The 23334-nt window shown below is 42.9% G+C and overlaps 1 protein-coding gene across 1 annotated transcript in view; it reads left to right on the top strand.

Annotated features, from left to right (window-relative positions):
• The first annotated feature begins 1577 nt into the window (after positions 1–1577).
• The window catches only part of LOC146199595 (neurobeachin-like protein 1), a 107103-nt gene continuing 85346 nt past the window's right edge, over positions 1578–23334 (top strand). Inside the window, exons 1-15 of the mRNA XM_084595114.1 lie at positions 1578–1867; positions 2429–2520; positions 4091–4249; positions 4750–4831; positions 4910–5028; positions 6031–6104; positions 8175–8263; positions 10235–10384; positions 12423–12531; positions 12628–12734; positions 13423–13506; positions 13735–13833; positions 15267–15510; positions 22240–22343; positions 23083–23184. Of these exons, the coding sequence (XP_084451240.1) occupies positions 1817–1867; positions 2429–2520; positions 4091–4249; positions 4750–4831; positions 4910–5028; positions 6031–6104; positions 8175–8263; positions 10235–10384; positions 12423–12531; positions 12628–12734; positions 13423–13506; positions 13735–13833; positions 15267–15510; positions 22240–22343; positions 23083–23184 (1665 nt within the window). The 5' untranslated portion in view covers positions 1578–1816. The remainder of the gene's footprint in view (positions 1868–2428; positions 2521–4090; positions 4250–4749; positions 4832–4909; positions 5029–6030; positions 6105–8174; positions 8264–10234; positions 10385–12422; positions 12532–12627; positions 12735–13422; positions 13507–13734; positions 13834–15266; positions 15511–22239; positions 22344–23082; positions 23185–23334) is intronic.

Below are 23334 nucleotides of genomic sequence, written 5' to 3'. Positions count from 1 at the left end.
CAGTGTGCGGATAGAAATACGTGAACACAGCGAAGTAACGCTTTCGCGTTAATAAAGTGCATGAACCGAAAGTCACAATATTGATGTGAAGAACAAACATCCAGAGCTTGTCGGACTGAGGTGGGTGGAGGATGGGGGAGGTGGTGAAGTGTGGCTGTTCCTGGCCCCACCGGGCTGGGACTGGTAGGTCAACGCTGCTTGCGGCGGGACTAGCCTGCCACCAAATTTTTATCTGTTGTAGGCCGTCATTGCACCCGATTGGACAACGGCTGTTGCGGCGCGCGTCTTTCTCTCCCTCCTATTTTTCTTTCTTCTCTACCAGGTCACTGCCGCTTGCGGCGTGGGCTAGCCTGCCACAAAATTTTTATCTGTTGTCGGCCGTCATTGCACCCGCCACCGTTCCGGTGGTGGACGACGGCTGCTGTTGCGGCGCGCGTCATTCTCTCCCTCTCCCTCTTCCTTTTCTTTCTTCTCTAATTTCTCTTCTGTCTGCACGAGGCAGCGGCGCGCGTCATTCTCTCCCTCTTCCTTTTCTTTCTTCTCTAATTTCTCTTCTGTCTGCACGAGGCAGCGGAGGTGGTGCCCCGCCGGGGTGGTGCAGTGGTAAGACGCCCGACTAATGTGCCGGAGTATCCGGGTTCGAACCCGACCTTGGCGGCTGCGTTTCGATGGAGGCGAAACGAAGAGGCGTCGTGTGCTGTGCGATGTCAGCGCACGTTAAAGATCCCCAGGTGGTCGAAATTACTCCGTAGCCCTCCACTACGGCTCCTCTTTCTCTCTTTCCACGTTCACTCCCACCTTCCTCCCTTCCCTTACGGCGCGGTTGCGGTGTCCACAGAAAACAAGTGAGACAGTTACCGCGCCTTTCCGTTCCTATAAATAAATAATAAATCAGCTAAATCAGCTAATCAGCGGAGGTGGCTCAGCTACAGAGCCAGTAGCAGGCCCGTGCATTTTCTTTTCCTGTTCCTCATCAGGACTCCCCTGATGGGGCTGGGGCAGGTAGGTCACTGCCGCTTGCGGCGGCGGCTAGCCTGTCCGAATTTTTACCTGTTAAAGGCCGTCATTGAACCCGCCACCTCTTCGGTAGGGAACGACGGCTGTAGTTACTGCGCGCGTCTTTCTCTCCCTCATCCTTTTCTTTCTTTTCTATTTTCTCTTCTGTCTGCACGAGGCAGCGGAGGTGGCTCAGCTACAGAGCCAGTAGCAGGCCCGTGCATTTTCTTTTCCTTCTTCCTACAGCCACAACAACAACAGCCACGACTGAGGTGGTGTGGCTAGTCCTGTTTTAATATAAGCTCGACAGGCTGAAGCGTCTTTAGTCTGCATTCTTGCCTTTAACATCCGTCTTAATCACCTGTCTGCGAAGACGGTGCGAATGTAACGCCTTTGTTCGTAACCTCTTGCAACCGAACGCCCAGCACAGCCATCTGTCATTCAATTGGAGGCGCACGACAGCCTCGAAAACCAACTGGACAGCGAGCGTCACCTAACGCCGTCGTGACAAATCACAAAAAAAGTTGTGATGTCAGCGGCGGCACCTGGCGAACCCGGTAACAACTGCAACCATGCGGTAGCGCTGGCGCTGGCCCCACTGGCCCCGTCGTACTATGCTGCCTACCTGACATGACGTTTTACATATCCGTGTGTGGGCTTGTTAGTGCAGTCTCCGACCCGCAATGGTTGGTTCCACGGCTCCGGAAGGGTGATACCGAGCTTGTGATTTTTGACAAATCCACGTGCTTTAAGGCTGCACTGTTCTGCCGCTGTATAAACCAAGTCGCAGCTCCGGCAGCGATGCGGTCTCGTTACTAAAATGTCAGCGAAGGAAGCCCTCGAAGCCCTATGGAGTGCCTATCAAATCAAGGTAGCAATGTTTACATTTCCTTTTCTTTACACGACACACTGTCCGAAAGCGCTTCAGGATGCACTTTAACAGACGCCAGTGGTTTTATCTTACTCAGCTGGGTTGGTGTGGGCTGTTTTCAGAGCAATGATCTTTGAAATGCCTCTGGGAGGGACTCCACCTGTTCTGTTTTGCTTTCGTGACTGCCGTGCCGGAATGTTACACTTCCTCTCGGCAACTTATGCAATCTGGAAGCGCTCTGTTAAACAAACGTGAAATGCGTCACAGTAACTAGAATAAACTTGAGTTACACAGTAAACAATATTGTTTTAGGCTGTAAGAGCGTGTATTAGAATTGATCAAGTGGGTGGGCGCCAACGAGCCTTGAACATTTTAGCCGGTTGTAGGTGTAGGTGCTGGGATCGAAGATCACATCTGTGGTGCAAGGGAGCTGTATGGAATTTGCTGTAAGCGCGCACATGAAACCGTCCTTGTAATAATGTTCCTGATTTTCTGTGTAAGATCAGCTGTCTTGAAGAACTCTGTACTGCTCCGCTCACCTGACGATCTCATGTTCCACAGCGGAATTCCACCACACTGTCGGAATACATGGTGGAGTTTCGACGTCAGTACGGAGACTGCTTGAAGACAGATTTCCCAGCTAACCCAAGCAGGTAACGATCTGTACGTTTTTAGTAAAGCTCTAAAGCTGTTGTCACGCTTCGTATGCCCAGCAAAGCTAAAATTGGGACAGGTTGTACTTTGGGCTCTCCGCCGATTTAAAAGGTGTATAAGAGCAATATTATACCTTACAGTAATAGATCTCTATTTGGTTCTCCGAAAAATCACATAGCTTTTATGTGCATTTGTGCTGTACAACTCGGGTGATTTTGGTGAAAACGCTGTTGTGTGTGCTGTTTCTTTCTTTTTTATTGTTTTTTTTTATTTTTTATTTTTACTGCCTTGCTGCGATAAAAGCTCTTAAAAGGTTATCTGGGTGGGCTCTAGTCTCAACAACAAGAGTAATTGTGCTCTCAACGCAATCTTGATAATGTAGGTTGCACAAGCTTGTTCTTTTTTGTTTTGTTTTTCGCAAATGTGTGTGGTACAATGTCTCTCTGACCATAGCCTGTTCCTCATTTAATTTAAAGCAGACAACTCGGCTAGTTGGTGATCTTTAGATTCAAGGCACATGGTAACTATCGCTAAAGACAAGGACAGAAGAGAGACGGACATCACGAACGGTTGACATCAACTTGGTTTTATTCCAGACAAAAAATGCATTCAATATGTAGGCAAACCATGTACAAAAGGATCAACCTCTAAAGCGCATGTGCAACGGCACCGTCCGTTTCAAGAATTGTAATTCTTGGGATTATAAAGCTGGATGACTTGCTTACGCAGGACTTTTGTGCCATGTAAATGAGAAAGGTTTCCAGTATTTCACACTCCTTCTGGTTCAAATTTGAAAACTAGCATTCGTGGTGTCCGTCTCTCTTCTGTCCTTGTCTAGCACTAGTTGCCGTGTGCCTTGAATCCTCATTTAATACTTACTGTGGGAAGTCTATGTACTTTATTATTTGGTTAGCTTTAAAGCAGACCTACATTTGTACTGGAAAGAGGAAATAAAAATTTCATTATTATTATTATTATTATTATTATTATTATTATTATTATTATTATTATTATTATTATTATTATTATTATTATTATTATTGAAAAGGCCCGGATTATGTGTGAACACTGAATGTTCATTTGCAGTTTGGGCTGTATCTAAAGGCATGTCCTACTGTCATTTGGCTATCGTTTGTGTATTTGGCATTAAATATTGCTGGATGGCTGGTTCTATGCCGAGTTCTAGTGCACAAACTGAGAAACGGAAGTAAAACAAGTGACCGGAGTTTCCAGAGCAGCTTCTTAGTGCATATTATGAGCATAACATTTCTGAGGTGAAATACCTGAGCAAAGGAATTTTTGAGTGCATTCTATAATGCCCAACACATCTTTTTTTTTTTATTGCTTGATTCTTTACAGTCACAGTGTTTCTTCTAGGATCCTTTTTTCTTATTGTTTGCTTAGGTGATAACCTTGAGTTCTTGGGAGTGGAGATATCAAAGAGTAATGTTTTTTTTTTTTTTTTTTTTTTTTATTAAACTCGGCTTTACAGTGCTGTATATCTATAATGCTGTGGGTGCCATCCTGTGTCTCATTGACCACATTTTTTACCACCCTGATTTCTTAAAGGTCCGCTACAAGCCCTCACTTGATAGACCTGCCTGAAGGATTTCTTCAAGTCGTAGAGTCATACCTGAGGGAGTGTAGCGATGACTGCAACACGGGTGTTACTGTTGAAACGGTGCAGAAAGCCGTCGTGGCTGTTCAAGTGCTCAGCATACTGTCACGGTATGCATTGTCTCTGCTTTATATTGCTTGTTTGCCAGCTATGCAAAACTTGGCTGTATGCCATCTTGCTCCTTCGTTATTAGATCTTTCGTTGTCATTTTGCCATGTTGGGAAGCTAGAAAATGAACCATAGTGTATTAAAGTTTGTCTTTGCCCTCTTCTAGAAGTTGAATTTTTGAAATCATGAGCTCAGTGCTAAGTGCAATGATGTGTAGAATCTGTGAAATATTTGTTCCCGTATTCTTCTATATAATGATATAAAGTGAAACAAGAGTTATTTATTCCTGTATTTTTCTTAATATTTAATCCTTTTACTCCAGTTGGGCTCAGCGCTTGAAAATGAGGGTGGTATATTTTGGTTAAGACGACCATTAACCAAGATCTTCGCTGCATGTTTCTCCTCACTTTGGCATTAGTAGGTTATTCAAGCTTCTAATGCAGAGGCCACATGTGCAGAATCAACAACTTCGACGCTTCTCCTTTTCTTTCTCTTCTCATAGCAATTTCAGCAACATTCCATTTGTTTCAACTAGTGAAGCAGTGCCTCTTGTTATTGTGATTTCATCAGCTGTTGCCAACCAGGTACGTAGCTCACAGTTCTGCTTAAAGCAGTAGCCGTCAGTGGTGCACAACTTGCAACTCATTTCATTTTCTCTCTAGTACACTCAACACTCAAAAGATGCAAATGACCAGAACACTACTGATTTCCTCCTCTGCGTGCTCATCTTTCTCGAAGTGCTGTATGACCCGCATCTCACCTGGCAGAAAATGTGCTCCAAGTAAGTTCAAGCTCTGAACAATATTATTTGCAGCTGTGAAATATGAGCTTTTTTTTCCACACCTCCTTTTTCTTACTGGGTGGACTAGCTAAACTCGGCTGCAAAGGCTGACTTTGCAAGTAAAAAGAGTAAGAGACTGAGAAGTGTAGACTGCTGGGTTAGTTGGTGACACATCATTAAAAGTGATCCAAGAGTCCCGGGTTTGATTCCCATCAAACTCTCTCGTCTCAGAGGTGCTGCTAAGTTGCCAGGTCCTGTCAGCTTGGCCATGTCGTTTGATCTCGTGGTGTCACGTTACCTGCGGACCAGTTAGTGCCAAGCCACGTTTCCTATCAACTATCCGCTGTCTAAGGCATGCTTATGGTTTTTCGCTCTGTGCAGACGTCAATGAGAAATGTTTAAGCGAGTAGAAAGATGCACATACACGAACAAGGATCTGCAATGGGAGCCATTAATTATTGCTGTTTTGTCATGCCCTGGAAGGCGGTAACTAAGTGTTCCTCAAAGTTTTTTCAGTGACTAAAAGGGCACTAACACCTTTGTAGGATGCCATCCTTTGGGCGCGGGACTTTACCCGCAGCATTGTAACTCCTGGTTCCTGGGCCATCATAACATGGTTGTTGTGCCATTCATGCTAATATTTGACTTCTGTAAGAAAGCTAGATTGATGAAGCCAGTCTAGGACACCAGATGTACAAAATTTTAGGAATGGAATAAAAGTGAAATATGCTGCCATGGTTGTGAAGCATAGTGGCACTGTGAAGTTGCATGATATCACTGGTTGGCGTATGCTCAGGATTTTCACCGAGCATGTCGTTGACAAAGCATTTAAATAGCGTACTTGCATTTTATCTTTTTGGGTATTACACGGTGAAGAGGGCCATTGTCATATGGTTGCTTTTATTTGCTTTGAAATGGCCGGATGTTCTGTTTTACATGCATGCATAACCATAGTGAACAAATTGGTTGTTTACAATAGCAAACGTGCACATTCTTTTTCAGGGTCCCCTTGGAGTCAACAAGATATAAAGTTAGCCCATCGCATCTTCATCTTGAAGTGATCCCATTTTTCTATGGTGAGCCTCTTGTGTCAGTTGCTGCATGTTTCCTGTCAATGTGGATTCTTAAAATAAAAACTGTTTTGTGTTATAAAGGAGTGCTGGATATTTTAGCATTTGGGAGTGGCAAAATGTAAAATAATGCTTGTTCAGCTTTATATCGAATGTTGGGGAAAAGTAAGTTATTTTATAACTAGAGTTGGCGTGAATGAATAGTGTGTGTACTTTTCTATGAATTTAGCTTTATTATCGGCTGTGTTTTGCATATTTCAAAGCATTGAAAGGGCCTTTATTTTTTTTTTCTGACCTTGTTTCGCTTTCACTTCAGTACACCTGCTGTCAGAAGTAAATGGAAGGCAATATTGTGTAGGGCATATAATTTCATTGCCTTTTTACTGCATATCTGACACAGATATATGCAGCCTGATTGTCATTGTGGAAGTTGCACAGTACATCATTGGCTTTGAAACAGTATGCCTTAGATGCAGACAAGTTGTTATTATTATTGACAAAATGACCGTTCATAAACATTTAACAGCAGATGTGTACAGCACTGATAAAGGAAACACCTGCTCCTTGTTGTGATTTAGTTTATGTAGATCGTGTACGGTGCGCTGTGCAAAATGGATAAAACGTTTAACCATTTACTAATCGTTTTCTTAACTTAATTCATTCATACTTCTAGTTTGTTTTTTTCCTATGACCACAGCTAAAGAGAGGTAATTATATAGTCAGATATATTTTTTGCCAGTGTGCAGCAGTATTCATAAGTGGTATCATGGAAACAGTGGTGGGCCTAAACATTGCCACGCTTCGAGGCTGGTAGTTACATAGACTGTTCTGCTCATTCATTGCATATGGCATCTCTAGTATGTGTGTCCTGCATAGCATTTCAAGTGATTGTGTGTGTTGTAATTTCTTCAGAGTTTTTGCTTTACTTTCCAGTTTTTTTACACTTTAGAATTTTCCATCCTTGCACTGTTGCCTTCAAGCTACATTAGATTCTTGTGCTGTACCTTTAAAAATATATCACGTTTATTTTTTTTTTATGCGAATGCATCTAATGCTAGCAACAGCTCAAACGGCTTGCTTTGTGTTGCATATAGTAAATGTGGCAAAGGGAAGCTGTACTTATTATGAGAATGATGCCGCGCTAATAAAACTACCGTATTTACTCGAATGTAACGCGACCGCAAATGTAATGCAAGAGGCGGCTTTGCATATTGCCCAATGGGAAAAAAATAGAACCACGAATGTAATGCGAGATAAGCGCTTGAAAAAGTACCTTTTATAGGCATTGTGGCTCTTGCAGTCTCATCAAAAATGCTCATTCGTCGCCGTTGTCATCAAAGGCTGAGTTCTCGGAAAGCAAGTCTTCCTTTTCACTCTTGTCCTCCCAGACGGTGGAATTGGAAGCCTTTATGATCAGGCTCACATTTAAAAGTCACCTCTTGCTGCACCCATCACCTACGTATGGTAGATTAGTCTGGCCATCGAGCGACTGCAGAATTTCCGATTTTTTTTGTCAGAATAGCTTTCTTTTGAAGCGAGCGTCGTACTGTGCACGGCACATTGCCAATGTGTGAAATGCGATAACAGAAACAACCACATTAATCCACTGCGAAAGATACGGCAAGTACGGGATAAAGGTGACAACATGATCCTGAGCCTACGAGCATAAAGCACAACGTTTCCACTTTGAATGGATTGGGATTTGGCTGTTTTGGCTTCCCTGGCATCCATGTCGCCAACATAACATTGTAAAACTGTGGGAACGGAAACCGAGTGGTGATGGGTTCAATATAGCTGCTCCCCGGCGCTGCTTTAGGCCAACCGAATCGCAGTATTTGATTAGAACGCGAGGGTATACTTTGAGATCCAAACATTTTGAAACTCGCATTACATACCAGTAAATATGGTAGCTAATTAAGTTGTGTAACTAAAATACATGCAGTCATGTTTCTTTTATTTTTCCCTCTGATTATAGAATTCAAATTAGAATATCTTGTGTGATGCTGCTTGTTGGATGTGGGTACTGCATTGTTGTGCACAATTCAATCGTGGTGCTTTTCTGCTTTTTTTTTCTAGACTGCCTCTCCTCCAAGCCCTGCTTTTTGCCTGCGTCAATACAGATGAAGCTCATTCATGTTTTTGGTGCAATTATTTGCGGAGCTCAGGTGAGTGTCCTTGTGCACCTGAATAGGGAACAGGTGCTACTTACGCTATCCAAAAGCACATTTTCTCCCCATGATTTCACATCACTTCAAACTTTACTTTTACAGATAGGGCAAGTAAGTATTTGACCAGAAAACAGTTGACTTAGTTTCGCATCTTGTTGTTGTAGTAGTCAGTACAAAGCTTAACTTGGTTGGGCACCTTCACTTTTTTTTTTTATTGATCATGATTAACTTTAAGCAGAAACATTGTTAAGGTATTTTTACTCAAAATGTGTGTAATGCAGTTGATTGCATTCATATTGACTTTGAAGGGAAATGCAAAATAGTTCAATACATTGATAATTCGATATGTAAAACATGGCAACAGATGAGCTCATCTGCAACCCTGAAGTGTGAATATGGTACACCTGCACTAACAACATGCTTTCTACAACAACTTGCTGCTCGCTGGTGGTCTGGCAGAACACTGCTTGCTGGTTGTCGATGCCACAGGGGACTGTGCTTTTAGAAAAGCCTTTGCCGTTTTTTTTCTTAAGAGGCCTAATTCTGTTAAACTATGAATGCATTAATATTTCAATTGCAGTCGGTGGTACAGTACGGGGTACGTGAAAACATCTGAGAGTGCCTGAGTGGCTATGAGGAATTGAACCCTATTAATCCTAAACTACTACACCAACTAGAAAAGAGGGAAATAAAAAGTCTAGTGTATACTTATAATGCAGTATTATGTCAGAAATAAGTATTCATAGTTAAGTGCCCAAAGATACGGGATCGAATCCCGGCCATGGCGACCTCTTTTCGATGGAGGTGAAAAGCAAAGCGCCCGTGTGCTGGGCGATGATGTCAGTGCATGTTACGGAACCCTAGGTGGCCGAAATTTCCGGAGCCCTCCATTACGGCGTCTCTCATTGCCCGAGTCGCTTTGGGACGTTAAACCCCATAAACCAAATTGAACCAGACCTATTCATAGTTAAACATTCTTAACATTCTGTTCTTATGTCTTAACAGCTTAAGCATTCCGTTCAGTGAAAGAAAAAAAATAGTTACTCGTGAATTTTTTTTAGCTACTCAGCAGTGTTGTGCCAAAATCGACTGTGGGCTGTCTTGTAGAAAGCTTGATCTGCTGCATGCTGTTGGTGGCATGGAATTGTTCAGAATATGCCCCAACACCTTCAGGGAGGCTTAGAAAGTTGCAAATATCCCTGAAAACGGCGAAAATAAACCTTTACTGACTATACCTGTCGATTCTGCGAGCTGGGTGAATCAGTCATCCGTTCACACGGAGCTATTATTTGGATCTACAAAGTCAGTGTCAGTACAGCGGGCTTATAAGAACATTGTTGATGCTGAGCAGAGATCGTGCGAGACAGTGATACCACATTGGATGCTGTGCTTGATGACCACTCAATGTTGACAGGTTTTGCAGAGTGTTTGAAAATGCTGTGTTATGTGGCTGACAAAAAAAAAATCCAAATACGAAAGTGATATAAAATTCTTTCGCAACATACTCGATAGGGTTACTTTCTCAGAAGTGGCATATTTAACAGATTAGGCCATATCGCACTATCATCCAAGTCAGACAACTTGAATCGATGTAGTGAAAAAAAAAAAGAGCTAAATAAATATTAAGGAGAAGACTTCAAGCATTGTATTTTTTCTCTTAATTTTATTCTTGTAGAATGCACTAGGTATCTTATCGCATGAAGTGGTACATTCTGTGTTCGTGCATGCGTCTGTTTTAGTGTCTATGACACACTTCTCATTCTACCAGCTGTTTCTTGTTTTTTTGTTTACGTATGCCTGCTGTAGATTGTATCGGCACAGGCTTTGGATAAGTTTCATTTTATTGGTTACTGTGCACTCTGCGCATAGTTTGTCTGGATGCTGGATGGCTTCGTCAGTATAGTCCAGGAATGATAATGTGTGTGTGTCTCATCTAGTGCTGTATACCTGGTTTCTTTGTTGATGCAGCACAATGCTCAAGTGGCAATAAACCAGAACACAGTAGAAATCCTGTTCCACAGACTGCGTGAGCAGGAGTGCCCCCTGGAAGTGAAGATGACAGCAGTTCGGTGCATTCTCCAGGGTATCGTTACCCTCTGTGCCTCCCCACCAGAAGCAGTAAGCATTCATCTAGTGTTTCTCTTTTGGTCGCTTTCTGTTATGTCCAATTGTTCCACTTGTAAAGAGGGTACCATTGGTGAGAGAAGGGCATATTATTTAGGTGCGACGGGCAAGGTACTCACTATTTCAGGCTTTCTAAGCTTGGGTTGCTTGAATATGCTTTTTGCAGCATTTGAAAATGAATTTTAAAAGTCTGTGTAAACAAAAGCAATTCAAATGGCTTACAAGTGGCATGGAAATAGCATGAAGAGCTGGCTTAAATTTGTGGCATAGAGTTGTAGCATGGGGGATGGCTGGGTGGCAACGTAGAAGTGACAGTGTGTAGGGTACGAGCTTGATGTTATATACAGTGTTCTGCAATTTTATCTGAACCATTCTAAAAAATTCTCCCACCTCAATGGGAGGCTCAGTTGCGGTGAAACCACGCTCAAACTTGCGCATTATTGTCCCTTTTGTTGCGTTGTAAATTCGTTGCACGTGCAGCCAAACGGCCACAGTGTCAAGAAACAACCACAGCAGACAGTATCGCTCGACAAATGGCCATCCGTTTATTCTCAGCTTGAGAATATATAGGTAACGCAAGAGAAAGAAAGAAAGACTAAACAAGAGGAGGAAAAGGTGCCACACATGCGCCGGTAGCCCAGGGCTGGTTATCAATGCCAGTCTGCGGCTGGTCAAACTAGGCTATCAGCAAAAATCTACAATGTGTTTACCTGGCTTGGCCGCGAATGGAGCAAGACCAGAACCGTCTGCGACGAGATTGAAAAGAGAAAAATGCCATTGTAGCTTTTCCGGTAAAAAAGGCCATGGTGGCGCCATCTGGCATCACTAGAGGCAAGCTCCACGACTCAGAAATGCAAATGCAAGCACAGTACATTTTCATAGTAATGCCAGATGGCGCCACCAGTGCTCTTCGCCAGAAAGTTGGCATCCATGTTTTTCACTCCACCAATCTCTCCGAAGACAGTTCTGGCTTCTCGTCATTCGCGGCCAAACGATGTAAGCACAATTTTCATTCTTCTTACACAACAAAGGGGACAACAAAGCGCAAGGATACGTGCAGTTTCACCGCAAATGAGCCTCTTGTTGAGGCGGGAGAATTATTCAAGACGGGTCAGATAAAGTTGCAGAAAGCTGTAGATAGTCAAGTCACGAAGGAACAGAACTGTGAATGTTCTAGAAGTGTCATATTGACTGTGGATATGACATAACAAAGCTTCTTCCCGTGCACGCATGCAGCAATTGCCAGTGCTGAGCTACTTTTGCAAACATTTCATGCTTAAATTGAATGTCAGCCACTGGATTTACTGGCATTTTTAGTGCTTTATTGCTTGTCTAATTACCTGGTTGAAAATAATAGTCAACTACATGAGTTCATGATAAGCTGTTGTCAATCGGCTTTCCATATCCAGAGATTCATGGTTTGGTGTCTTCTGTTTGTGTATATGTTTGTTTAAAAATCACGAATTACTCACAACCACACTTTAGGACAAAACATGCAATAAAAAGTGTTGCCGCACATTTTTACTGTCAAAACTGACAGCGCAGTTTCAGTTCTCTTAACGATAGTGTATTGCTCAGTAAATAGTTTAGCACTAATAGAGCAGGTCGCTATGTATACTGACATCTAGTAATCAACAGATGAGAAATGAATGCTACTATCTATTTGTCTCACAGAAACCTACTAAAGGTTTGCATAAATAGCTTTCATAAATTAACACTTCTTAGAGTAGAACAAACATGATGTAGCTGCTTTATTTTATCATGCATTGTGCTTCTTCACTTAAATTATGTTGCATGGGTTTCTGTATGTATTTGTCTTAATTGAAATTTGCTGTGTGGGGGCTAGACATTATTTCAAAAGTGACTCTGTTCATGCGCGGTTAAAGTTATCATTGAGCTGCCTTTCATGGCTTCTCCCTTTTATAGTTTTTCACTGTTTGGAAACCGGAAAGTTATTGAAATCATTGCATACACCATCTGTGTTGTGCAAAGTAGTTCTGCAGTTGATATCTGTGCTTTGATTGTGATGCAGAGAAAGGTGGACCTGAACGCATTCGTACGGGAATACTTGGGCACCTTGTCTAAGCTAATGACAGAAGAAGAGAGGCCTACGCAAGTGGACACTGCTCAGTGGATGATGAGTGAGTGACTATGTCAACAGGACGGTCCACTTGGTGTGACTTTTGGTGGTCCTCAAAAGTTGGCGAGACATTCTTTGTATTTCCTTCTCTTTGCAGGTGGTCTGCAGGAGCTCTTTTCATCGAACTGCACCATGGCCTTAAAGAAGGTGTTTCATGACAACGAACTGGTTGAACGCCTCATTCGCTCTCTTCATGGAACTAAAGTATGACGATTTTGTGTACATGGCTTTGTACATGCCCTATTTCTTTTTTTTTGCTTTTGCTCCTGTTTCTATTGCACAGAACAATTCTTAAGAATTCAACAGAGCTCATCTTTCATGTGTCTGGTCACGTTTTTGATTAAATTGTTGAATAACTACCATTCTTGTAGTGCGAAGAGAAGATAACCGAAGGTCGCTGAGAGTAACAAATTGGATTCCAAGAGAAGGAAAGCGGAAAGTTATGTGGGTGGATGAGGTTAAGAAGTTTGCAGAGGTAAAGTGAATGCAGCTAGCACAGGACCGGGTTAATTGGAGCAATATGGGAGAGGCCTCTGCCCTGCAGTGGGTATAGTCTGGCTGCTGACAATGGTGACCATTCATGAGTGCCTGTGCAGCAAATGTGTTAATATTCTTGGTATGTTATGCAGTTTGTATTAAAGTGATAATAATTTGATTTTGATGTTAATTGATGATGCATCTGATGTTAAACCTTGTAAGTTGTTCAACATGAAAGCACTTTCATGTTATGTTTTGAGGCCAAAGTTTCAAAGTATGCACAATACTTTTTTTTTTGTATACATGAAGGGAAATTTTTATATTGCTTGCATTTCATGCCTGCTTTCCGTGCGTGTTTGCAGCCTTCATTAATGAAAAAGAATAACTCTTGTTCTCTTACTTCATGCCCTTACAGTTAAAGAGCAGCAGTGCCCAGAAAATTGCCACCTCCTCTGTGCGGCTGATTCATGTCTTCCTGTCCAGTTACCCTTTTGCAAAGGTATGATGTGCTAACACACACACAAAAAAAGTGTTTTTGCATTCTAAGTAGTGAACGCCTCATATATACAATTTGTAGCAATAATTTGCAACTGATTGGTAAATGTAAGAATGTGAGTAGTAAGCTTAGTAATGAATGAAAAAAAAAAAAAAAGCCCACTTTTTTCAGATGAGGTAAGTGGCAACCGAGTCGTTCTCTCTCTTTCTCCACTTTTTCTTTTTTCTGTAGAAGCACTTCTCAAGCATGCAGGGTTATCGTACTTTGATCAGCACGCTGAAGACTATGGGAGAGCCTCAGCAGAGCACGCTGGAAACACTTCTGGAATGGGTAAGCTTGTTTTTCTTCATGGGGTGGTTACTTAGGTTGCTTTGGGAGAAAGGCGTCACAGGAAGGCTAGAAAAAATGGAAGGAATCGAAGTAACGACGTTGTTTGGACCCGTGTTTTGAACTGCTTCGTTTGAACTGCATATCAACGAGCAAGATAGTACAGTCAAATCTCGATATAATGGATCGCGCGGAACCGCCAAAAATCATTCATTATTTTGAAATATCGTAATGAAAACCGTGCGGTTATAAGCCAGTGGTCAAATCGAGGTACGAAATTGACGTACCTTGGCATTAGACACGTGTGCAGACAAGCACAATCTCAAATAAAAACGTTGCTCCCACTTCAAAGCTGCTTTTTTTTTGAAGAAATCAGTTATTTTCTTCTACCGGGTGCAGCACGCACGACCGATTAAAAACTCTCTACACCTTCCACTTTGCACACCTCATCGCATACGTCATTGCACCAAGCGATGAAAGTGCGGACTTTGTCTATGCGCAATAAAACAGAGTTCGATAGAACCTCATCTTCATTGTTCAGTGAAGTTTGACAATCTATTATAAAAAATAATTATTATTGTAATTTTATAAAAATAAATTCAGAATGTACAAAATGTGGTGTAATGCCTCCTTGCTCCTTATTTTTGAATCTCTGTCCCGTATATGTCTTTCTTTATGGTGTTGGCTCTTTCGGATCCATGGTTAAAAACTGGCGACTCTAAGGGTTTCTGGAAAAAAGAATAATAGTAAATAAAATATATACATGACCCTGCTATTACACAATGTAGCTGTTTAGATGACCATTCAAGCATATACAGAAGGTGCTTGAATATTTTGGGTATTTTGTTTAAATTTCATAGACTACATGGAGAAAAAAAAAATTTATCTGTAGACTTGCTTGCTCTAAAAGCAACACAAAAGTAAAAAAAAGTCGTGAATATAAAAAAAAAAAACGCAGTAAGAATAATTCAAAGTGTAAAAAAAAATGTGCTACACTTCATCAAAGCATCAAAAAATGTGCTGTCATCAAAAAAATTCCCAGTACTATAAGCAGGTATAAGCAGCGGAGCTGTATGAACAATGCCAAATTCGTAGCGTGTGCTAACAGGAGCTTGACACCATTTATATTGACGTTTGAGGCCACTCCCCTTCAAATAATTATTTCTATGTCACTGCTTGCTGAAAAAAAAAAGTGAACTAATTGAAACCACAGTTTTAGTCATAATGTCTAACTATATTTGGCTACGTCTTCCAATGCGTAAAAATTTGAATTCGACAGCGTATCGAACACCATAGATCATATATGATTCATGCCCTGTTGAGGCGGTTCCGAAAGAGTTAAATCGCTTGAACAGTAGAGGTGATATCATTCCAAGTTTCTTTCCAGATTCTCGTCATTGGATAAAAAGTATGGATGTCTGTCTTCCTGCTTGCAGTTGGTTGAGGAAACCCCTCGCCTGACGGGCACATCGACGCTTCGCAACCTGGAGCTGATGATTCACCTGCTACACTGGCTCCCGCAGCTGGAGTCACACGCCCTCCAGCTTTGGCTGGCTGAGCAGCTCGACTCAATGGTGAAAGGGTCGCTCAGGTCACGCATGGACTGTGCGCGGGGCGGGGTCATCCCAGCAGTCATCCACGTGCTGAGCAAGAGCAACACAATTGGTGGCAAGGCTGTCGGTAAGGGCAGCCCATTGAAACGAGAGCATAACTGGGAATTTGTGGTTCTTTACGGTGGAAGTCGATCATACTCAGCCCTTTGCCCTGATTGATGAAATGAGTTTATGTGGCGATTGGGCTGCTCAGTATATATTGTCTACATCCAGGTCAGTGGTAGCAGCAAGGGGTACACTTGAAAGGAATAGGAGCAGGTAGTATCAACTGCCTGCTTTAATGCCACTTCTACGGAATGTAGCTTCACAGATGTTGGCTTACGTGTTTTGTTATGATGATAAAGGCAGAAGCCACACTCTTTTCAGAAAGAGCATAGCATTTGCCACTGCACCGTTCATGGTTTAAAAGTAGTAGTTCAATGTACGGTTCACTAAAGAGTTACAGTTAAGGGTTTGGACAGTTTGCTTTTTAATTTTGAAAGAATCTGCAGACTTTTTTGGGTATTTATTTTGCCATGCAGCTTTAGTGTTTTTTTGTTAAATAGTATTTTTTGACATGAATTACCAGTGTTATTTCGGTAATATATAATGGGGTAACCCATTGCTGTCAAAAGTGACAAGTTTATCTCGACTTTTTTATCCCATTTAGCTTTTTATGTACCAGTAATTAAAGCTCTAGTGGTCGTTAATTACTGGTGAAGTGCTTATAGCTGTACTCGCTGAAGAAACCACTATCACTAGTAAAGAAACTAACAAAACTTAAGGGGGGACACGGGTCTTTGGGACCAAAAAATGACCAAAAAACCGATTTTCTGAAAATGGCATTTTTGGAATCTGTGGCTATTAATCTACAAGTTCACCAATTTTCTTCTTCCAGAAGTCAGTATTTTCAGCATAATAACGAATTGAAATCATCGCGCGGGCTGAATTTGCGCAGCAGCAGACGGTAAAACGGCACATTTTTCGTTGCGCGCAACTGCCGTTCCGCCGGACCGATCTCGGCCATGTTAGGCTCGTTTGAAAGAGCGCTTTCTGGGTTTCAATTTCCCGCCGCTAGCGCTTGTCTGCCCTCAATGGCCACTGAGAAAAATAACCACAAAGAAAAACGAAAACGCGGCATCTGATTCGCTGCTGAGCGCACGTGACTGCAACTGAGCCATCCGATTGGCTGATTCTATCGCACGTCGTCTGCTTGCGGCGGGCCAGCAGCCGTTGAAAGCGTCCGAGACGCCATTTTGTTCTGAGTCGAGACCGAGGCGAGACGATGCCCCTCAGTAAATTCCGCTCGCGCCACAAATTCGGCAAAAAGAAGAAGAGTGCGCGCGGCGACAACTTTCGGAACCGTCCTGCGGCACCCGAAAGCTCCGAGGATGTGCAGAAGCCAGCGGCAAGTCAAGAAGTCCCCGCGGCCGAAATAGGCCTAGCGAGCTCGGCGGCGCCTACGCCCAGCGGACGCGTCCGCCACGACACGACGATGCTGCAGCCTTCGGACTTGATTGAAAAGAAAAGAAAAGCCGAAGGAATGCTGCAGGAGCTGGGTTCAACCGCAGCGACGAAGAGGAAAGCGGATTTCATCGCCACTTCTGACGCCCGTCTTCTTGACGCGACCGGCGGTTGCCGTGCGGACGATACGACGTTCACTGTTGTGAGTTTGGAGTCGCTGAACGAACTGTTGTCTGCTGTGAAATGTAAAGTGTGTGGCGGGGATGTCCATATTTCAAAAGGAAATCGTGAATATGGTCTAACCGTTAAACTCTCTCTCGCGTGCGTGATTTGCGGGGACATTTCATCGGCATGGAGTTCGCCGCGCGTGCAAGGCAGCCAGAAGATAAATCCGTTTGCCGTGAATATCCTTGCTGCACGCGCGATGCAAAGTACCGGACATAGGCAAACGGCGCTGAATGATGTGTTTGCGGCGATGAACATATCTCATCGTGGCCTGCACACGAAAACGTGGCAGGACTACGTAAAGAGTAAGCTGACGCCCGCAGCAACACGCGCAGCCGAAGGAGTGTTGAAAGACAGCGCCCGTTCTGTTCGGCAACTCTATAACGAGTTGAACCTTGACAACCCCGGGAACATTTCTGTCTCTTTCGATGGTTCATGGATGACCCGGGGTCATTCATCCCACATCGGTGTCGGCGCCGTAGTAGAACTTTTTACTGGACTGGTACTTGACTATGTAGTTTTCAGTAACTTTTGTGCTGGGTGTGAGCGTGGGCCCAAAGAAGGTGACCCGTCCTATGAGGCGTGGAAAGAAAGCCACTTGTGCCAAAAGAACACGGACAAAAAGTCCGGTGAAATGGAAGTTCAGGCCGGACTTGTTTTGTTCGAAAGGTCACTGCAGAAACATGGCCTTAGGTACACGACCATGCTCTCAGACGGCGATAGCCGCACATTTCTTGCATTGCAAGAATCAGCTGTGTACGGCTACATCGAAATCAGCAAAGAAGATTGCACAAACCATGTGCAGAAGTGGATGGGAACGGCCCTACGCAATGCAATTGCCAAGCATAAAGGTGATGCAAAAGAGAGCTTGAGTGGCAAAGGAAAGCTGACAGGCGACCTTGTCACCAAGTTGACATCGTATTACAGCTGGGCCCTGAAGTCCCATGCTGGAGATGTTGGGGCAATGCATAAGGCAGTGATGGCTACCTATCATCACGTAACCTCCAATGATACCGTGTCAAATCACACCCTCTGCCCGACAGGCGCAAACTCGTGGTGCCGCCAGAATGCTGCTGCAGCCAAGGGAGAGCCTGCTCCCAAGCACAGATACAGTTTGCCACCACATGTGTGCAAAGCACTTTTGCCTATTTATGAGCGTTTGGCAGACCCAAAGCTGCTAGAGCGGTGCCAGCAGGGAAAAACCCAGAACAGTAATGAAAGCTTGCACTCCCTAATATGGTCACTCGCACCAAAGGAGCGCCATGCGTCACTGTTCTCCGTTCAAGCAGCTGTTGCGGAGGCTGTTGTCCGCTTCAATGCAGGAAACCTACAAGCATGCTCAAAAATACTGAGTGAGCTAAATATGAACCCTGGCGTCCAGAATATCAGGAGGATGGCTGAGAAGGACAGGCGCCGAACAGCCGAATCAGTACGCAAGCGTGCCTCTGCGGAAAACATGCATCGGGCACTGAAAAAGCGGCATTCTAGTCAGCCCAAGCAGTCAGATTACATGCCTGGTGCATATTAGCTGTCTGCAAGTGTAAATATGTATATATCTTTTCGAAATTTTGAATAAATTGTGCCTAGTTTGTTTTTTCCCATTTTCTCAAAACTCAAATTTTGGACACTTGGCTGGTTTAGTTCGTCGATATCTCTGCATCTAGGACAGATAGAGATGTAATTCCTTTTTCTACATAAAGCTGAAGGTGCAGTGAATGCAATGATCGAAGCAGAATTCTTTATTCAAGCTTCAAAAATTTTTTATTTTGCCAAGTTAATTGAAGCATGATAGGCACGTCTTGAAGGACAACTTTCAAAGTGCAGCAAAATTGCTAATAAGGGTAAAATGGAAAAACTGCTTTGATCATTGCACTCTCTGGTCATTGTACTGTACCGCCATGCATTAAAAATGATGTTTTATAGAGGCGTTTTTTTTGCGCGGAAGTACTAATTAAATGAATAATTAATATTATTATCTCGGGAATTAACTGACATAGAGAAAAACAAGTTACATTTTTGAAATCAGCATAAAAATCTGAACAAGAGGGTATGATTTTATCAGGATTGGCTTTAAAATAATGAAAATAGCTCTAAGACCAGTGTCCCCCCTTAAATCAGGATGGGGCAGTGGCCTTTGATCTATATATCTATATTTGCCTTCAACTGCTGCCTTGCAGTTGCATCAATGCACATTTTTTTCCGGTTTGAGCTGCGTACTCCGTGAATGCCATCGCATGGAGGGTGCAAAAGTATGCATCAGGTAATATTTGGAGTTTTTTTTGTTTTTTTGGTAACAGCAGCCAATACTGCAATATGGTAATACAGTAATACCTTGGTCATACGTTTTTTAAAAAATGTGAGGAAAAAACGTATTATTCGGGAAAACATATGATCCGAACTTTCTGATATTTAAAAATTTAACTGCTGAATGAGGTACAAAGGCATTTAGAATTGAGACTTTCACTGTATTAGAGTGTACGTGAGCATCTATAGCCATCCATTATGTACAGCTCCTTTTTTTAGCTCTCACAGAATTCAGTCCGTATTTGCACTGTCCTAAGCGTAGAATAGATTTAGTAACAAATCCAGTTCATAAAAGGCAATAACAAGCCAAAATCATTTCCTTAGTTGTTTCCAGATGCTTTGCCGCCTTACACCACTGACATGTGGTGAAGCCATCACGATGGCTTACAGTCACCACGCTTTTGCTTAAGATGCGTCCCTTAGACCCGGCCCACTTGTATGCAAGCGAATAGTTGTAGTTATCAAATGGTTCACCCCTGTACCCCTAAGGGACTACAAGTAAGCCACCACGTTTCTCCTCATGAAGTCATGTTCCCGCGGGAACGGTCTTCTCGGGTATTGGCTCGTTGCTTTTTCTTTGATGCTTCGCCTTTTGCACCTAGGCACTGCAGGAAAGTAACTGTGGCGAGGGAGCGCTGCTGATTAGTTTTCAGTGTCGCAAGTGCTTGTTAGCACATGTCCAGTCAATTGCAAAAAATATTATATTACCCTAATTTGTCGAAATTTTGAATGTAGTAACTGGGAAACTGTGTTACCCAGGAACATATTAACCGGAAGAAAAATAGTGTAACTCAATAGTAGATGTTTTACTGCCTGCGATTTTGGGCTTACGAAACGGGAAATCCTACGAACCGATAACATATCAACTTCATTTTACTGTATATTCCTGAAGGGTAAAAATATACATTTCAGGAGCTTTAAATTGCAGTTCTGGATGCATTACTTTGTGTCTGTATATGGGTAATCAGTTATCTTGGTGTATATCTTGGCCCATACTTAGCACACTAAAACCTCATTAATTTGTTTATTTATTAATACTGACTTCATAAAAAATGTTGATTAGCATTTCTTAGTACAGGGTGTGAAAGCTTTTTTTTTTTTTGTTCTTGCAGAGCTTAGTTTGCATTTGGGTTGTCTTTAGTTCAAAAAAGATTCTGTGACACATCCGGTCCATTGACAGCAATGGCAAGCCGAGGTCACTTTCTCGTTACTGGAGGCTTCACACCCTCGCACCAGTGCACTGTGGAGAAGTGTTCACCGCACGAGACCAGCTCTTATTCAAATACCGAGTTGTTCTCAGTGGCTACGTCTCGATGCTGCTAGGCACTGCAATGCCACAGCTGCATTTGTTCTCTTCCTGTCTAGTCTGCGGGAACGGCCTTTTCATATGTTACATTAGCACGTCATTCTTCAATGTTTCGCCCCTGTGCACTTAGTCATAGCAGAGAAGCCACCAGGATAGGTGGTCACCATTTTTCTTTAATTGTGAGTGTCGCATGCTCTCAGATTCACATGTTGTTGATGATACGGCCATAGTTTGGTAAACCGTTGGACGTAGTAGCCAGGAAACCATGTTATCCGGGAGCCTAATAAGCAGGAGAAAAGTGGTGTAACTCTATGAGACATTATTACTGCTTGCAATTTTGAGTATATGAACTGGGAACATATCAACGAGGTTCTACTGTACTGGTTACTAGTAGTTATTAGTATTGGTTAATGCACATAGGATGGCTACAGCTGGGGGAGGATGGGGTTAATTGAACACCAATGCCAGGAGGCCATTTTCCTGCAACATACAAAGCTTTGCTCCTGAGGATAATGATAAGTGCCTTCTCCTGTCAAAAGGTGCAGTCATAACTGGGATCTGCGTACTGCACTGCTTTTTATGGGCAGTTTTGTTATGCTAAAAAAAAGGGGGGGAAAGCAACCAATAATAGACCAGTATCTTCTTTGATCCCTGACCCAGAGTGTCGTATTGACTCCTCTGAGCTGTTCTAGCAGTTGGGAGTGACTTTTAATCCTGGGATTGTAATGGTTCAGTTAATGCTACATTGGGGGTTTTAGTGGTTGCAAACTGGCATGGAAGAGCTTCAATCCCCCTGTAATTCAGACAGTCATCCGTAAGCCTCGTTGAGTGGAGGCTCCCGAATGTGACATTTTAGTCCTCCCCTTGCATGCCCTTAACATGAAGACTCACTGGGTCTTGAGACTAGTACAAATTTGAGGGTCCAGAGTTTCAGACATCTTCCCACCATGGTCAGAGATTTGAGTGGCAGACAGATACTATAGGCTTCAAATGCGGTGAGTTGGCTGCACTTTCCATATACTCCAGCATAGTCCAGGTGCGTGACCTGTGGGCAGCCCTCCCTACCTCCACGTGATGTGTCACGAGAAACACAATGTGATGTGTTCTGCCTTGCTTTTTGACGTCAGTGCGGCTACCTGTGCCATGTGAACAACTTTCTTCAAGTCATGCTTAAAGGCTTATACTGGACTTTGCAGCGCAAAAAGAGGTGCAAGATGAACTGGAAGGAGACAAGAGAGGCGAGCGCTGTAAAATGGGGAATGCATCACAGTTTTGTGTGATATTCTTGCATGTCTATTGCCTTCTGGTTCGCCTTTTGTCTTTTATTTTTTGCATTGTACTTTCCAATATAAACCAATACCAGCTTACTCAACTGTCCATCCTTCTTTAAGGGCTCATTCCTCACTGCTTGTACCTGCTGTCCTAACTTGTGTGTCATAATTCTGAGAATCATTCAGTTCATTGCGAACACTTGCCCACAGCCTTTTGTTGCCATTTTGTTTCTCCCTGTGGCAACAGGGCAGCTGCTGAAGTTTCTGGTCACCTTGGGCTCATGTTCCATAAGTACGTCCGAGCTGAAGGCACTTTTCCACCTTATGCGGCCAAGTTCTTCCGGAGAACAGGTAAATTTCTTTCGTTTCTGCCAATTTTGAAATATGAGACCTTTTTTTCATCAAGGATTGAAACTCCCTACATTTAACCTGTATTGTGCATAAAAAAATGTATTATATTTCTAAAGCAATAGCAGACTTTTCTATTTATAGCTTTAGGTAGTTGTTGGCCCTTTAGATTATCTGGTTATGCAATATTAAGGTGGGACAAGGGTAATCACTGCCACAATTATATAGTGCCAATTGGGAGTGAAGTTTACCTTGGACAAAATAGTCTCTGCATATTGAGAAAATGTAGCAGGGGTCAGTGATGGATGAGAGTGAATTGGCAAACCGATGCTGAACAATATGTGCTGTACTATAGTAATTGTGAGATAAAGAAGCTTAATTGCGTTGCGACTGGATAGTTCCAGAAATGCCTTGGCTGTTCGAAGAAAGCAGTGTAAGCCAAGGGCCAGTACAAAACAAGATTAAATTACACACCATGCAACTAATGACTGCACAGCGAGGAAACATGCAACATAGTGACACGTAGCATTCACACTATGTTTGGGGCTAATGTGGGCCTTTCCCCTGATGTTTTAAAATCCTAAATTAAAAATAAGTAGTCTTCAAGTTGCATTGGCATGGTCATGTGGTGCTCTTTTGTATCTCTTAGTATTCCATCAAAAAGTCTGTAAGTATAGCATGCATGGCATATGGTATAGTAGGTTCTTGCAAACGCTGAAGAGCCTCCCTTTTCATCTTTCAGCACCAGTACACACTGCCATTAATGTACGCCCTGTCCAGTATGGTGAAAAGTGATGGCTGGCTTGGGGCATGTCACTTCTTTGACTTCAGGGACCCAGATGAGGTAAGACAGTCTTCTCTTTTGTAAGGGAAGTGTGTTCATCATTGTAGTCTTTCAGCTGTGGGGAGAAAGGTGGAACACAGCAGAAATCTTGCTTTGTGTTTACGTTTTATGTGTCCTACGAGTGACTTCAATCTCTGCTTTGCCCTCCGT

This window comes from Amblyomma maculatum, chromosome 2, assembly GCF_055883805.1.
Source record: "Amblyomma maculatum isolate TAMU_Amacu chromosome 2, ASM5588380v1, whole genome shotgun sequence".
NCBI classification, from domain to species: domain Eukaryota; kingdom Metazoa; phylum Arthropoda; class Arachnida; order Ixodida; family Ixodidae; genus Amblyomma; species Amblyomma maculatum.
This window is presented reverse-complemented; position numbering and strand designations above follow the sequence as displayed.